The sequence below is a fragment of the Prunus avium genome, chromosome 1, assembly GCF_965620075.1.
Source record: "Prunus avium chromosome 1, drPruAviu1.hap1.1, whole genome shotgun sequence".
In the NCBI taxonomy this organism is placed as follows: domain Eukaryota; kingdom Viridiplantae; phylum Streptophyta; class Magnoliopsida; order Rosales; family Rosaceae; genus Prunus; species Prunus avium.
The window spans coordinates 12,563,890-12,580,860 of record NC_142284.1 but is presented as its reverse complement, the minus strand read 5'-3'; the positions used below and the strand labels follow the sequence as shown (position 1 = coordinate 12,580,860).

Sequence of the window (16,971 nt, the reverse complement as noted above, 5' to 3'; positions counted from 1 at the left end):
GAATATGGTGCTTCAAGAAGTTACTAATATTTCAATAATTTTATTGAGTGGTTAAATGTTATCAAATAATATTTGAATGAATATCTACAAAATAAACGGTTTGGATTAGTGAAATACAATATGGAGTGGGCTATTTGAGGGATCCTAAATTAAATCTCACTACGTTAAACATACTAATTACAATGGCTAGCCAATCATTATGTGACATGTCATCAACACATGCCACGTGTCATCCTGTTGTTTATTGCCATTTTAAAATTATGAATCAAAGTAAAGGGGTTCAAAGTTCAGTTCGAAGTAAGACTTAGCGCTATAACTGTAATTTGGTCCACTCATGTCAGTATTCATCACAGCATTACAGACAAAACAGAGAAGGCACCAACCGCCATTTTTCGTTTGCTGAAGAAGCTCATCACACATCCCTTTGATCTCTTTGCAACTTTTTCAAGTCATCTTCTGATTGAAAAAAAGCACCCCAGTCTTCTGCAGGTATGTAATATGCCAACCACATATTTGATCACCATCTCAACAAGTTTGCAATCAAATGATTTGGAATTCTGTTTTGCTCTTTGTTGGTTACGGTTTCTTCCTATCAAATATAACTTCTACATATAACCATCTCTCTCTCTCTCTCTCTCTCTCTTATAATCAATTTAGCATATAGTTTGTATTAAGATTCCAGTATTATATATTGCTTGGAAGTTTGTTTGTACTGATCAGTTAAACATGATTGCATAATTATGCATTTTGCAAGTGACAGGGCTGAGGACTGTACATTGTAACACTTGGGTTTTTGAAGCAAGGGATATAGGAAATTTCATCCACAGTGAAAGGCATGCTCATAAGGACTGCACCGGAGGTTTATAGGCAGAGATTGTTCAAGGGGAAATATGTGGATCAATTTGATCTTGCTAGACAAGAAAACCCTTCCTTCCATAGCCTCAACTGGCCTGGTCAAGTTGGCCACGCACGCCATAGCCGGCAGAGTATGCATATAGTAAATGGGATCACAAACCCAAACCCCAAGAAGTATGAGCCAGGGCACAACAAAGCAAAAGCCATTCTATTCCCAGTTGCAGATTCAACTACACCCACAACCAAAAAGGTACTCATATTGTGCTCTCTAGTTTTGACATGGTATTATAATGATATGTAATTTGTTACATAGCAGGTTTCCTGAAAGCCTTTTTCTCTTGTGTTTATACAGAGAGTATTTACTTTTGGAAAAGGAAAGAGTGAAGGCAACAAGGGCATGAAGTCATTGGTAAGCTTTACTTTACTTTCCATATGAAAAAGAAACCATGAGATCTGATTCAAGTTAAGGGCATGTATTAGTTGGACACCAAATTAATTGACCAGTAAGAGAAATGGAAATGCTACCATTTTTTATAGGGCCCAGTTTTTGAATGAGGAGTTTTACTTTTATCTCAGTGGAGCATAAGTTTGTCGTTTTAATGGAATCGTTCAATTTGAACCTACCCGTTAATTTCCATGTTCAAGTAAGTCTCATTGTCTAAATGTTAATAGAATTTAATGATCAACCGGGGCTGCAAGTTTTAAACTTAAATCATACAATCTGATAGCTGTGTTCATTATGCCTGTGCATTGTAGTTGGGAGGGAAAGGTGCAAACCTGGCAGAAATGGCTAGCATTGGGCTATCCGTCCCGCCTGGACTTACTATATCAACAGAAGCATGCCAAGAGTATCAGGAGAATGGCAAGGAGTTACCAAAAGGTTTGTGGGAGGAGATATTAGAAGGCTTGGATAGTGTGCAGAAGGAAATGGGTGCTATTCTCGGGGACCCTTCCAAGCCTCTCCTCCTTTCTATTCGCTCTGGTGCTGCGGTAAGAGTTCTTTCAATTCCAATTTTTCTTGGCTTGTTTAACTTTAAATCTTCATAATTAATGCAGAGCCTTCCTTATGATGTAAAAATTAGAAACTTATTAGCAAGGAATTACAACTTATCTTGATGCCACCATTAGTTAGGCTCTCCCAGAAATATACGACATTCTACATATGGAGAAGCACTTATTCTAAACAATGTCACAATCAAGCTCAGTATGTTCAACAAGAACTAATTTATTTCATGAACCAACTGATTTTCAAGCTATATACGTAGATTTCAATGCCTGGCATGATGGACACTGTCCTCAACCTTGGACTCAATGATGAGGTGGTTGCTGGTTTGGCTGCAAAAAGTGGAGAGCGCTTTGCTTATGACTCGTACCGACGTTTTCTAGACATGTTTGGAGATGTTGTAAGTGGTTTTATTGATGATGCATTTCATAGTTTTGACCTTCAGTTCTTATCAACCATCTGCTCATTCTCTCTGTTTTAAGCACTAAAAAATGTCTGAAGCTAGCCGTCAAACTAGCAGCATTTGATCAGCATAATATGTGTCCAAACTTGTATTTTTCTCAATATGGCATGATAAAGACACCTTTTCTTCTCTGGATTCAAGATGCAATCTGAACTTATTGGGAGTCATTCGTTTTCCATTTGAAGGTTATGGGCATCCCACACTCATCATTTGAGGAGAAGTTGGAGAAATTAAAAAGTATAAAAGGAGTTGAACTTGATACAAAGCTAACAGCCTCTGATCTTAAAGAGCTGGTAGAACAGTACAAAAATGTCTATCTGGAAACTAAGGGTGAAATATTCCCTTCAGGTTAAAACACCAACAACTTCTTCATATGTTCCACCTCTTTCCTAGTACAGTTCTGTGTGTTAACATGTCCTTTTGCCATGTATATCTGCAGATCCAAAACAACAGCTACTTTTGGCTGTTAAAGCAGTTTTTGATTCTTGGGACAGCCCAAGGGCCAACAAGTACCGGAGCATCAATCAGATAACCGGTTTAAAGGGAACTGCAGTTAACATTCAATGCATGGTTTTTGGGAACATGGGAAATACTTCAGGGACAGGTGTTCTATTCACTAGGAATCCCAGCACTGGTGAAAGGAAGCTTTATGGCGAGTTTCTAATCAATGCTCAGGTTTTTTATGCCACTATTAAGCTTTATCTCTATCCTGCTTTTGACCAAACTTCTCCTTCTAAGCCGATAGTAGTATTTGGTTATGGTTTTATGAGAGTAGCTCAAGAATGGCTTTGAATAGGGAGAAGATGTAGTTGCCGGTATTAGGACACCAGAAGACTTGGATACTATGAAAAGTTGTATGCCAGAAGCTTACAAGGAGCTTGTAGAGAACTGTGAAATTCTGGAAAAACATTACAAAGATATGATGGTAAAAGTTATCATTTCCATATATGATTTTCCAATCAGTATTACATACACATATTTTAATTTATGGGAACATATTGTTCTTGGTTTCATTTTTTATCCTTAAAACCTGAAACACAGGACATCGAGTTCACAGTCCAAGAAAATAGGTTGTGGATGTTACAATGCCGCGCTGGAAAGCGTACTGGTAAAGGTGCGGTTAAGATAGCTGTAGACATGACTAATGAAGGGCTTGTGGATCAGCGCACTGCAATCAAGATGGTGGAACCACAGCACCTTGACCAACTTCTTCACCCACAGGTATTTATTCTCATTTCTAACAAAGAGGAGGGGGAGGGGGAGATGGGGTGGGGGCAGAGAGAAAAGTGAATGTTATATTGTTTAGTAATAATGAATATATCTGCCTATAGGTTCACAGCATATCATTGGCAAATTTGTAGTTTGGTATAATATGCCCTTTGACATGCATATGCATTTGTTAATGTATCCACATTCATAGTTTATGACTTCCTTATGTATAATTTTTTCTTGTCAGTTTGAGGATCCAACAGCTTACAAAGACAAAGTGATTGCCACTGGCTTGCCTGCATCTCCAGGAGCAGCAGTAGGGACAGTCGTGTTTAGTGCTGATGATGCTGAAACATGGCATTCACAAGGAAAGAGTGTCATCTTGGTAGACTAATATTTAAGTTCATCTTTCTCTCTTTTAACTTTTTTTCTTCCCTAGATGATAATTTGGTTCAAACCACACAGAAAGTTTATACTAACTCTTCTTGATAAATCCATAGTGATGGCTTAAATGAACAGATAGAATAATACATCAAGGGATGTGGAATTGATCTTGATATGTTATTCAAATATTGGAGTCATTTTTGGGTTTCATGATTGAGAACTGTTATAACTATAGGTAAGGACAGAAACCAGTCCAGAAGATGTTGGAGGTATGCATGCAGCTGCTGGGATCTTGACAGCTAGAGGTGGCATGACATCTCATGCAGCTGTTGTGGCCCGGGGATGGGGTAAATGTTGTGTTTCTGGCTGCTCTGACATCAGAGTCAATGACACTGAGAAGGTGGTTTTAATAGTCTTCCTTTTGTAAACAACATCTGTTGCAGTAAAGTTTAAAGAGAAAATGGCATAAATGGGGGTTGTTCATTGATGATGATACAGGTGGCTGTGATCGGGAACACAGTCATTAACGAAGGAGAATGGCTTTCACTCAATGGATCCACCGGTGAAGTCATATTGGGAAAACAGCCACTTTCTCCTCCGGCTTTAAGTGTTGATTTGGAAACCTTTATGTCTTGGGCTGATAAAGTCAGGTGCCTCAAGGTGCCATATTTTCTTGCTATATATTTTTCATTTGGACCAGTACCAATTGGGTTCATCTCAAAATATTTGTTGTAATTCTGTAACAGGTTATGGCAAACGCTGACACGCCTGAAGATGCACTCACAGCAAGAAATAACGGTGCCCAAGGGATTGGACTATGCAGGACAGAGCACATGGTAACCATTGCTCCTATCAAAATAAGTTTTAGTTGCTACAAATGTTTTGCTGAATGTGTGATGTTCTATGGCTTGTTGCAAGTCTTATCAATGTTGTAGTTTTGCTTGCTTGCTTGCAATGCTATGTGATGTTAACAATGATGTCTGGTTTTGGAGCTCTTTTGGTTTTCTCATGTTTTTTAGTGTGTTTCAGTTCTTTGCTTCAGATGACAGAATTAAGGCGGTAAGAAGAATGATCATGGCGGCTACAACTGAACAGAGGAAGGCAGCGTTGAACCTCTTACTACCGTATCAAAGATCTGACTTTGAAGGAATTTTTCGTGCAATGGATGGTATTTTTCAAAATGCCTTAGAATCTCAGTACATTGGATTGTTAAGCTCTAAGTCTATATGTTTAAGATTTTGTCTATCTTTTGCTATAAATTTGTAGCTGTAACTTAGCTATTAGATAAATTTATGAAATTCCAGGTCTTCCAGTAACAATCCGCCTGTTAGATCCTCCACTTCATGAATTTCTTCCAGAAGGTGACTTAGAGCAGATTGTCGGGGAACTAACTGCAGAGACTGGCATGACTGAGGATGAAGTTTTCTCAAGAATTGAGAAATTATCAGAAGTAAACCCCATGCTTGGTTTCCGAGGCTGCAGGTTTGACGGCTCTTCAATTTCCATATGAGCTCTCTACCTAAAGATACTCAAATTTTTGTTCTCAGAAAGTTTTGTAACTGATTAACTTCAGTCAATTGGTTCATTAGCTTCACACAGTCATCATTTCTTGTCTATTCAGCATTTGATGTTTGATTTCATTCGTTAAACAAGCTTTCCCCTGCATAAATTTAACAACTTGATGAATGTACATAATAATGAACTTAGTTGCCTAACACTTTGAATCGATTGGCCATAGTGAAAGTTTGATATCTCACTGTGACATGTAGAAAGATCATCTATTTTTTTGTTGATGAAAAGGGTTCTTTTGGTGTGTCAACAGGCTAGGGATATCGTACCCAGAACTCACTGAAATGCAGGCTCGTGCCATCTTTCAGGCTGCAGTCTCAATGAGAAACCAGGGTGTCAAAGTTTTCCCTGAGATAATGGTTCCCCTTGTTGGAACACCTCAGGCAAGATCCTGCATTCTAATTCATCCCTTTGTCCTTTCATGAGCATGCAAAGTTCCATCTTTCTGAAAACATTGACATTTTTGCATGTCAATGTCATGCAGGAACTACGGCATCAAGTGAGCCTAATTCGAAGTGTTGCAAACAAAGTGTTCTCTGAGATGGGTACTACCTTGAGCTATAAAGTTGGCACTATGATTGAGATCCCTAGAGCTGCTCTGGTTGCAGATGAGGTAGGCTAAGTTGATATGTTTCTTTTTTATTGTCCTTTAAAATTTATACTTAACAGTGTAAAAGGAAGAACATATTGTTCATAATCTGCTGATCAACATCATAGATTGCGAAGGAAGCTGAGTTCTTCTCATTCGGGACCAACGATCTCACACAAATGACCTTTGGATACAGCAGAGATGATGTGGGAAAGTTTCTACCCATTTACCTGTCCAAAGGCCTTCTTCAAAATGATCCATTTGAGGTAAGTCATATTTCCTGCGAGTCCATACAGGCTTCATTGCAGATAGCACTTTCCCCGATAGTACCAGAAAAAGGAAAAATAATTCAAACTGATTTCTTGACACTAACAGTCCAAATGCACTGCTTTCAGGTACTTGATCAAAGTGGTGTAGGGCAGCTCATCAAGATGGCCACCGAAAAGGGTCGTGCTGCAAGGCCTAGCTTGAAGGTAACCGGCAATGCATAGCTATTAAGCATTTTATCACAAATTTCAGTGTTAACTTAACAGGGATAATGGCCATATATTAACAAGATTTTTGTTACTCCATTCTTCTTCTTCCGATATTTTTGGATGGTGATTATAAACAAACAGGTTGGAATATGTGGAGAGCATGGTGGGGAGCCTTCTTCTGTTGCATTTTTCGCAGAGGCGGGACTAGACTATGTTTCGTGTTCTCCATTCAGGTTTGCATTTCTTTCATTTGTCTTCTGTAAGTTGAGTTCCTTAGACTAATTTAATAGCTAGATCAAATTCCTTATTCCAAGTTCTTTTTGCAGGGTACCTATTGCTAGGCTAGCAGCAGCTCAAGTTGCTGTCTGAGAAAGATTGCATGGTTGGTGACTGTGCGATTGTAAATAAATGCGGTTTACTTGTAATTCATACAAAGCCATGATCATTATAGAAACCAAAACAGGGAACAAATAAAGTAGGCAAATGTGAATAATTCTTAAGCTTCAACATTTGGCATAAGTTGTTTGTTATATTGAACAACTTGTGACTTGGTATAACTGCACAAGTTGCATTCCACTTCTTGCATTGATCATATATATATATATACATAATTACTATAAGCAAATCCTATAGTTACTATATAGTGTCTTTATGAGCTCCACATTGCAGTCTCACACTCTCTGCCATAGAAGAGAGACAGAGTAACACACGACGTAATCCACACCATTCAATTTTCTTATACTCTGAAGGATATAAGGGGCTTGTAGCTCAATTAGTAAACAAACAATGAAAAGCATAAACTTGCGTGAGCAAACACTAGTACTTTTTTTCACGTGTTAAACAAGAAGCACAGATACTTCAATTTCTTCAGGATTTGTCTGAGTCTTGTGAAGAATCAGAACTTGAGGAGGGGTATCCGATTCCATGGCGATTATTAGGGAACATAAAGAAAACAGTACTGGCAATTGCACCGATGAGAGGAGGCAACACCTGCAGCAAAACCCTCTCAGCGGACTCAAACCCTGGATAGAAGCACCGGACAGTGTTGGTGTCCAATAGTGATACAACTGCAAACACAATCAAGGAAAAGAAGGCATGCACAAAGTCCCCATCCCTAAGCTTATAAGCAGACAAGTCCACAGAGTTGGAATTTGTTGAGGGCCAAAGACCCTTAGGTGTTACAAACGCATAGTGGGTTTGTCCATCACTGCCGGTGTAACTATCAGTGAAGGAAGCAAAAAAGCAAGAGAAACCGGAAATGCCGATGAGAATGGCGCTTAGGTATTTGTTGATTGTGGAGCAGTGGCCATTGTTGGTAAAGACAGGGTTGAGGAACTGGAACAAGAAGACCGTGCCGGTGGGGAGGGGCTTGATGAGATTGCCTGCTCCTGTTAATGTTTTTTTGTTGGTTGTTGTCTTGGGGGAAGAGCAAGTAGAACCCCCCATTTGGGAATTAATGTGTTCTTGAGGGAGTTTGGAAGTGTTCTTTGTGTTGTGTTGTGGTTCTTGTATAAAAAATATGTCGTGTATTTATGTAGAGAAAGTGAGGGAATTGGTTTGTTTTTGTGATGGAAGAGAGCACTTGCTTTTCGTGTTGAGTTGGAAAGGTGGCTTTTTCTTTTAGAAAAGGGCGGGCTTCGTTTCTAATCCAAGCTTAGAGGAACATATTGTTGAATTTGCTGATACTCCCAAGACCAAGACAAATATAAATATAAATATTAAAAAATAGACCATCAACAAGATAAATATGTATATGTCTTAATGAAGCTTATATCATATGATGAAGATAGGATAAACTGCATTTGGAAAGTTAATAATGGTATATATTTACTCCTAATCTTTATTCCATTTTCCTTGTACTTCACAATGCGCGCAGCTGCATGTATGTTTGATTTGTCTAACATATTACTCACTTACGCTAATGAGAATGACCCTATAAAATGAATTTTGAGAAATTGAGAATACTACGGTAGTGCGGTTACTTGATACATCTTGTATACGTGTTATAAAAAAAAAAAAATGGAGTCAATAGGCCTAATGCGGCTCCATCACATGTTGCACTTCCATGTGTATGTTCTTCAATCTAAGCATAAATCCTAAATATGTATAGTTATTCCGTACATGCTAATATCTTAATAAATATTTGCTAAACTCACAAATAATTAAATTGAACTTATAAAATTAGACAATAATTTAATATGTTACGTCTTACAAGTCCCTACAGAGACTTTGGCATTTTTCATAATCTTCTATAAACGATGATGTCTTGGCTCCATTCATGGCAAAATTATCAACTCCACTCATCCCATAATCATGAACTTCATTACCATTCAACTCTATGCAAAAAAAATCCTAAAACTCGATAGATATTCGACGGACGTAGAGCTGCTCCCTCCAAGCCGCCATCACCTATATGTTCCACCCAAAAATAAGTCCAATTGGAAGTGGGCGAGTGCGATATAGCACTTGGCTTGGCACTTTGACGTGGGTTTTAGGGTATAGGTAAGCTTTCATTCTATCCCTTTCATCCGAATGCCATTCGGCCACTACCTAATGCAGCCGAGTCCATCGCCATCCAACTGAAAACTACTCGGTTTGGCATAAAACTATTTTTGGTAGCAATTTATAAAATATATGCCTACACGTGTCAGTTTGAGGATCCAACAGCTTACAAAGACAAAGTGATTGCCACTGGCTTGCCTGCATCTCCGGGAGCAGCAGTAGGGACAGTCGTGTTTAGTGCTGATTGTTGGAATGTAATCCTGCAGCTGCTTTCTTACAGCCGAAGCTACCAAGCTCTATTTCTATTCTTTTATGTTTATTTTATTTGTGATGTAATTAGAACCATTGGATCATAGTCCAGGTGGATTCTCTAGCTTAGATTTGGAATGACAAGTGTAAGCACCTCATAGGGTAACAGCTGTAGTTCGGTTAGAGAAGAATCTTCCTTCTCTCTCTCTCTACCGAGCACACTATGTAAGCTAACTGTTTGTGAAAATGCAATACAACAGTCCTTTCTCATTTTTCTCTCTTCCTCTCTGCAAAATCTCCATCTGCATAAGGCTAAAATATACAAACAACCTAAAATACTAACATGGCCTCAGAGCCAGGTTCGGTTGGTTGCTGGGTGTGAATCTGTGAAAATCGAAAGTTGGTGTTTGGTTGAGTTGAAATCGAGCTCACTCAACATTCCAAGAGGCGCATCTGTTTGAATCCAATGTCTAATATGGCAGGGTCAAGCACTGCTGAGCTTTGCACGCCAGTTTTCAATGGAGAAAACTATGAGTTTTGGAGCATTCGAATGAAAACCATTTTGAAATCTCATGGACTGTGGGATTTGGTTGAAAATGGTTTTGATGCTTCAGATCCAAAGAAGGGAAAGGAAAAAGAAGAAGGATCTAAGGCTACTGAAGTGGAGAAGTCTACGAAGGCTGAGATTTTGATGAAGGATGCTCGTGCACTTGGATTAATCCAAAGTGCAGTCTCATACCAAATCTTCCCCAGAATAGTGAATGAAGAAACCTCAAAGGGTGCTTGGGATATTCTAAAGCAGGAGTTTAGAGGCGATAAACAAGTAAGAAGTGTTAAGTTGCAAGGTCTACGTAGAGAGTTTGAATATACACGTATGAAGGATAGTGAACCATTGTCTTTTTATGTCGCTAAATTGTTTGATTTAATTAATCAAATGAAAAGTTATGGTGAAGAGTTGCCTAGAGAAAGAGTTGTGCAGAAATTGCTGATAAGTTTGCCTAGATCGTATGATTCTATATGCTCTATGATTGAGCATTCTAAAGATCTTGACACTCTTGAAGTTCAAGAAGTGGTTGCATCTCTGAAGAACTTTGAGCTCAGACTTGATAGGCATACTGAAAACTCCACAGAGAAGGCTTTCATTAGTCTGAACATAGAGAGTAAAATCTCTAAGAATGGAAGCTCTTCTGGAAATAACAAATCTCAGAAGAACTGGAAGTCAAATGGGAAGAATTGGAATAACAAGTCTAATTCTACTCCCAAACCAAATGCATCAAATGAAGGAACCAAAACACCCTGCAAACATTCTGAGAAACTGCACTATGGCAAGTGCTGGTTTGAAGGAAAACCAAAATGCAAAGGATGTGGAAAGTTTGGACACATACTCAGAGATTGCCATGGAAATCAATCTGTACAGAAGGTGAATTATGCCAATCAGATTGAGGAAACTGGAACTCTGTTTTTTGCATGCAATGCTGTGACAGGTGTAAAAATGAACAATTCATGGTATGTGGACAGTGGTTGTAGTAACCACATGACTGGAGATGAAAGGCTATTGGTGGATATTCGAAGAAATGTAAATTCCAAGGTGAAAATGGGGACTGGAGAGACAGTCCAAGTTGCAGGGAAAGGCACACTTGTGATAGAAACCAAAGTGGGCAGAAAGCACATTCAAGAAGTGATGTTGGTGCCCGGGTTAGAAGAAAATTTGCTTAGCGTTGGGCAGATGATGGAGCATGGATATTGCCTGGTGTTTGGAAAAGGAATGGTGACAATTTTCGATGATTGGTCACTGCAAAATCCTATTGCTAAAGTTCAAATGACTAGCAATAGGTGCTTTCCTCTCACAATGGTGCCAGCTACTCAGTTGGTGTTGAGAGCAAGTGTGACACACAACTTGCAAATTTGGCACAAGAGGCTGGGGCATCTTAATGATCAAAGCATTAGGCTACTTGAAACTCAAGACATGGTTCATGGCTTGCCTAGCTTGGAAAAGGACCTTGAGGTTTGTGAAGGCTGCAAGCTAGGAAAGCAACATAGAGACTCATTCCCTACAGAATCCACTTGGAGAGCTCAGTTTCCACTAGAGTTGGTACACACAGACATCTGTGGACCAATGCAGATTGCATCTATGTCAGAAAACAGGTATTTTCTGTAATTCATAGACGACTGTACAAGAATGGCTTGGGTATACTTTCTTAGAAATAAATCAAATGCTTTTGAATGCTTCAAGAAATTCAAGGCTATGACAGAATTGCAAAGTGGATATAAGGTGAAATGCTTAAGAAGTGACAGAGGTGGAGAATTCATGTCAAATGAGCTCCATGAATATTGCAGTAATGTTGGAATACAAAGGCAGCTGACAGTAGCATATTCTCCTCAGCAAAATGGAGTAGCTGAGAGAAAGAATAGGACTGTGATAGAGATGGCAAAGTCTATGCTACATGAAAAGGGTCTTCCTTATGAGTTTTGGGCAGAAGCTGTTAATACTGCAGTATATCTACTCAACAGGTGTCCTTCTAAGTCTCTTAAGAAGGTGACACCATTTGAGGCTTACACTGGAAGAAAACCAGGTATTGCACACTTGAAAGTGTTTGGATCTTTATGTCATGTGTTTATTCCTTCAGCATTAAGACACAAGTTGGAAGAAAATAGTCACAAATGCATTTTTGTGGGCTATGGACTTTGTGAAAAAGGTTACAGATTATATGATCCTAGAACTAGAAAGATTATCTTGTCTAGAGATGTTTATTTTGATGAAGATGTCTCATGGAAATGGGAGAATACCAGTAATGCAGGGTTGAGAATGCCTGTGCAGACTGAAAACCAAAGTAATGCAGAACCTGAACATATGGTATCTGATGAACCAACTCAGTTCTTGGATACTCAAATGCAAGTCGAAGAAAATAGTGTACCTCAAGATGAGGAAATACTTGACAGGTCTCAAGTGTTTGATCACACACCTCACAAGTGGAGGAGCATTAATGAAATCATGGCACAATGTAACATGTGCATTGTGGAACCTGAAAGCTTTGAAGTAGCTGACTTGGATGAATCATGGAGAAGCGCTATGAAGGCTGAATTAGAGATGATCGAGAAGAACAATACATGGGAATTAGTTGACAGGCCATTTGACAAACCTGTAATTGGTGTCAAGTGGGTCTACAAGACTAAACTTAATTTAGATGGCACTGTGCAGAAAAATAAAGCTCGACTGGTGGCTAAAGGCTATTCACAAAAGCCTAGAATCAATTACAACGAAACATTTGCACTAGTGGCAAGGCTAGACACCATTCGAACCTTGATTGCTCTTGCTGCACAAAAGGAATGGAACTTGTATCAACTAGATGTGAAGTCTGCCTTTCTAAATGGCATTCTAAAGGAGGAAGCCTATGTTGAACAGCCACAAGGCTATGTTCAAGAGAATACAGAAACCAAAGTGTACAAGTTGAACAAGGCCCTATATGGACTGAAACAAGCCCCAAGGGCTTGGTATGATGAGATAGACGCTTACTTCAACAATGCAGGATTCAAAAAGAGTTCTAGTGAAGCTACTCTATATTTCAAAACAAATGACACTTCAGGTATTATTATTGTCTCACTTTATGTAGATGATATTATTTATACTGGTAGTTGTCCCAAAATGCTTAAGGAATTTAAGCAGGATATGATGCAACACTATGAGATGACAGACTTAGGGTTGTTGCATCACTTTCTTGGCATGGGAGTGATACAAACAGAGAGGCACATTTTTATCCATCAAAAGAAAAATGCACTGAAACTTCTTGAGAAGTTTGGAATGAAGGACTACAAGTCAGTAGCAATTCCACTTGTGGTGAATGAGAAACTGTGCAAAGAAGATGGAAGTGAAGCAGCAAATGAGAGTGAATATAGACAGATAGTAGGGAGCTTGCTCTATTTGACTGCCACAAGACCAGATGTAATGTTTGCATCTAGCCTGCTTGCTAGATTCATGCACAATCCCACAAGGAAACACATAGGAACTGCCAAAAGAGTGCTGAGATACATACAAGGCACTGTTGATTTTGGCATTGAGTTTGTGAAAGGGAAAACAACTACTCTAATAGGGTATTGTGACAGTGATTGGGCAGGAAGTGAGGATGATATGAGAAGCACCTCAGGATACGCTTTCACACTAGGCTCAGGCATGTTTTCTTGGGCTTCCATCAAGCAAAACACAGTGGCTTTGTCCACAGCAGAAGCTGAGTATGTGAGTGCTGTAGAAGCTACTTCACAGGCTAAGTGGCTAAGATTTGTGCTTGAGGATTTTGGTGAAGAACAAGTAGAAGGTACACCAATCCTATGTGACAACACCTCTGCTATTGCAATGGCAAGGAATCTAGTTCATCATCAGAAAACAAGACATATCAGTCGGAAATTCCATTTCATAAGGGAAGCTATTCAAGCAAAAGAAATTGAGCTGATCTAGCAGATATTCTGACCAAGGCTCTACCTAAGGATCGTTTTGTTAGTTTAAGAAGCCTCCTTGGTGTGAAATCAGCTAAAGGATTAGAAGGGAGTGTTGGAATGTAATCCTACAGCTGCTTTCTTATAGCCGAAGCTACCAAGCTCTATTTCTATTCTTTTATGTTTATTTTATTTTTGATGTAATTAGAACCATTGGATCATAGTCCAGGTGGATTCTCTAGCTTAGATTTGGAATGACAAGTGTAAGCACCTCATAGGGTAACAACTGTAATTCGGTTAGAGAAGAATCTTCCTTCTCTCTCTCTCTACCGAGCACACTATGTAAGCTAACTGTTTGTGAAAATGCAATACAACAGTCCCTTCTCATTTTTCTCTCTTCCTCTCTGCAAAATCTCCATCTGCATAAGGCTAAAATATACAAACAACCTAAAATACTAACATTGATGATGCTGAAACATGGCATTCACAAGGAAAGAGTGTCATCTGCTAAAATATGAATATGGGTTTTCAATATGTTCAGATACTTTATTCTTCTCCATAAGGAGGTATATATATGGGTTTACAGAGTGCTTTACAAGGAATAAGATACAATCGGGAATTAGGAAAGTATCTCCTAATTATACACAGATTTGTCAACTAAATGGAATGGGAAAGTAAATCCCTTAATTAATCAAGGAAATAATTCTCCTTGATTAATTAGGAGACTCACGTCAACACTCCTCCTCAAGTTGGTGCATATACGTCACCAATGCCCAACTTGGTAAGTGAGTCATAAAACACTCTGCTACAAACAGCTTTAGTTAAGATATCAGCTAATTGATCTTCTGATTTTACGAATGGTAGGCGGATGATCTTCTTCTCAATTTTTTCTTTGATAAAATGTCTATCCACCTCAACATGTTTGGTTCGATCATGTTGAACTGGATTATGGGCAATATCAATCGCTGACTTGTTGTCACAATGCAACTCCATTGGCTTTCCTGGCTTGAAACCCAGTTCTGTCAAGAGTCTTCTGATCCATAGCAATTCACAAACTCCATGAGCCATTCCTCGATACTCTGCTTCTGCACTAGACCGAGAAACCACATTTTGTTTTTTACTCCGCCAAGTGACTAGATTACCTCCCACGAAGGTGAAGTAGCCTGAAGTAGAGCGTCTGTCAGTAATGGATCCAGCCCAATCAGCATCTGTTTATCCCACAACTTCAAGATCTCTATTTTTTGAGAACATTAATCCTTTTCCAGGGGCTAACTTTAAATACCTTAAGATTCGATCAACTGCATTCCTATGAGACACACTGGGTGAATGCATAAACTGACTAACCACACTCACAGCATATGTAATATCTGGTCTTGTGTGGGCTAAATATATTAACCTTCCAACAAGGCGTTGGTACTGTTCCTTATTGGTTGGTTCTTGATCCATACTTTCACACAACTTGTGATTCATCTCGATTGGTGTGTCAGCAGGCTTACATCCAAGCAATCCTGTTTCAGCAAGTAGATCCAATACATATTTCCTCTGTGACAGAAATATACCATTTGCGGACCTTGCTACTTCAATTCCAAGAAAGTACTTCAGATCACCTAAATCCTTCATCTCAAATTCCTGAGACAAATACTTCTGTAGTTTCAATTGCTCTCCTGTGTCGTTTCCAGTCACAACTATGTCATCCACATAAACAATCAGTGCGGTAAGTTTCTTTCCATCACGCTTCAGGAACAAAGTGTGATCCGCATTACTCTGTGTATATCCAAAAAACTTCATGGATTTAGTGAATCTACCAAACCATGCCCTGGGAGACTGCTTTAACCCATACAATGACTTTTTGAGCTTGCAAACTTGATTCCCTTTGTCACGAGTGAAGTTACATCCTGGTGGTAAGTCCATATATACTTCTTCTTCCAGGTCTCCATGTAAGAATGCATTCTTTACATCAAACTGATGTAATGGCCAATCGAGATTTGCTGCTAGAGACAGGAGGATTTTGATAGTTTTGATCTTGGCTACTGGGGCAAAGGTTTCTTGGTAGTCTATCCCATATCTCTGTGTGTATCCCTTTGCCACCAATCTAGCTTTATATCTTTCAACAAATCCATTTGCCTTGAGTTTCACAGTATAGATCCATCTGCATCCCACTGTCTTCTTTCCATGAGGTAATGGCACGAGTTCCCATGTGCCATTCTTCTGGAGAGCTCGCATTTCTTCATTCATGGCTTCTTTCCATTTTTGATCTTCTAGTGCTTCAGTTACACTGTTGGGAACAGGTATTTCGGCTAACTGCTTCACAAAGTGTACCCGTGACTCAGATAATCTGGTGAGAGATACATAATTGTTGATGGGATATTTCCCCTTTGCATTAATATCTGCTTCGTAGTATACTGGGGGTTTACCACGATTCTTCCTTTTTGGAATCTGATATGTAGGCTCTGCGCCTTCTAAAATGCAATCAGTTATTTCATTAATGTTATCAGTTTCAAGTAGAGAAGTTACCTGAATGACGTCCTCAGCAGATGATTGGTGTGGTACTGGAGCTGAAGAATTTTCCGGAGCAGGCACAAACTCTTCAATTCTCTCCTCTTGAGTGTGATGGCTGGGATCGGACTGAAGCGGAACAATTTCAGAAAAAACTGGGGGGAGCGACCGGTCGTTCGTGTCAGGCGACCGGTCGCTTTCAGGCAAAGTCGTGGACGTGCGTGGCAACCGATCGTGAGAGGCATGCGACCGGTCGCTTTCAGGCAGGGTCGTTGATGTGCGTGGCGACCGGTCGTTAGAGACATGCGACCGGTCGCGTTCAGGCAGAGTCGTTTGCGACCGGTCGTTTTCATCTGGCGACCAGTCGTTTTCGTCGGGCGACCGGTCGCTAGAGGTCTGCGACCGGTCGTTCTGAGTCTGGAACGAATCTGGAAAAACGGCTGAAGGGAAAAATTCTGAAATTGGAGAAGTGTCCTCCTGTGCATCTGAAAAATAGATCTCGTGTTCCCGGAACACAACATCCATCGAAGTATAAACCTTCTGACTAGGAGGATGATAACACCTGTAACCTTTCTGATGAGGTGCATAACCAATGAAAACACACTTGTCGGCGCGGGGATCCAATTTGCTGCGTTGGTGATCATTTAAGTGGACAAACACAACACAACCAAAAATGCGGGGTTCCAGGTTTTGGGTTGGAGGTATTTGGGTATGGTGGTGGAGTGTTTGAAGGGGGGTTTTGAACTGG

The 16,971-nt window shown here is 39.6% G+C and overlaps 1 protein-coding gene and 1 pseudogene across 2 annotated transcripts; one reads left to right on the top strand and one right to left on the bottom strand.

The window, feature by feature from the left end:
* Positions 1-315: 315 nt before the first annotated feature.
* Positions 316-7,128, top strand: PPDK (pyruvate orthophosphate dikinase). 2 transcript variants are annotated; one of them, XM_088247079.1, is made up of 21 exons: positions 316-489; positions 761-1,105; positions 1,208-1,264; positions 1,612-1,845; positions 2,121-2,258; positions 2,507-2,669; positions 2,761-2,996; positions 3,118-3,246; positions 3,363-3,542; positions 3,778-3,915; positions 4,150-4,314; positions 4,413-4,574; positions 4,661-4,750; positions 4,944-5,082; positions 5,219-5,396; positions 5,737-5,866; positions 5,968-6,096; positions 6,201-6,338; positions 6,468-6,545; positions 6,690-6,781; positions 6,875-7,128. In XM_088247079.1, the coding sequence occupies exons 2-21, from the start codon at positions 836-838 to the stop codon at positions 6,915-6,917; spliced, it is 2,889 nt and encodes a 962-aa protein (XP_088103205.1). In that variant the 5' UTR covers positions 316-489; positions 761-835; the 3' UTR covers positions 6,918-7,128. The 2 variants fall into 2 exon arrangements, with proteins under 2 accessions (XP_088103205.1, XP_088103206.1); XM_088247080.1 differs by having other exon boundaries at positions 755-1,105.
* Positions 7,129-7,259: 131 nt separating this feature from the next.
* On the bottom strand, positions 7,260-8,044 carry LOC110767478 (protein DMP2 pseudogene; annotated as a pseudogene).
* Positions 8,045-16,971: the final 8,927 nt, after the last annotated feature.

Excerpts from the sequence above, each read along its gene's own strand:
- PPDK (XM_088247079.1), top strand. The coding sequence starts at position 836 with ATGCTCATAAGGACTGCACCGGAGGTTTATAGGCAGAGATTGTTCAAG. Across the intron at positions 2,670-2,760 it reads GGGTGAAATATTCCCTTCAG|ATCCAAAACAACAGCTACTT; the intron begins GTTAAAACACCA and ends GTATATCTGCAG. Across the intron at positions 4,751-4,943 it reads TATGCAGGACAGAGCACATG|TTCTTTGCTTCAGATGACAG; the intron begins GTAACCATTGCT and ends AGTGTGTTTCAG.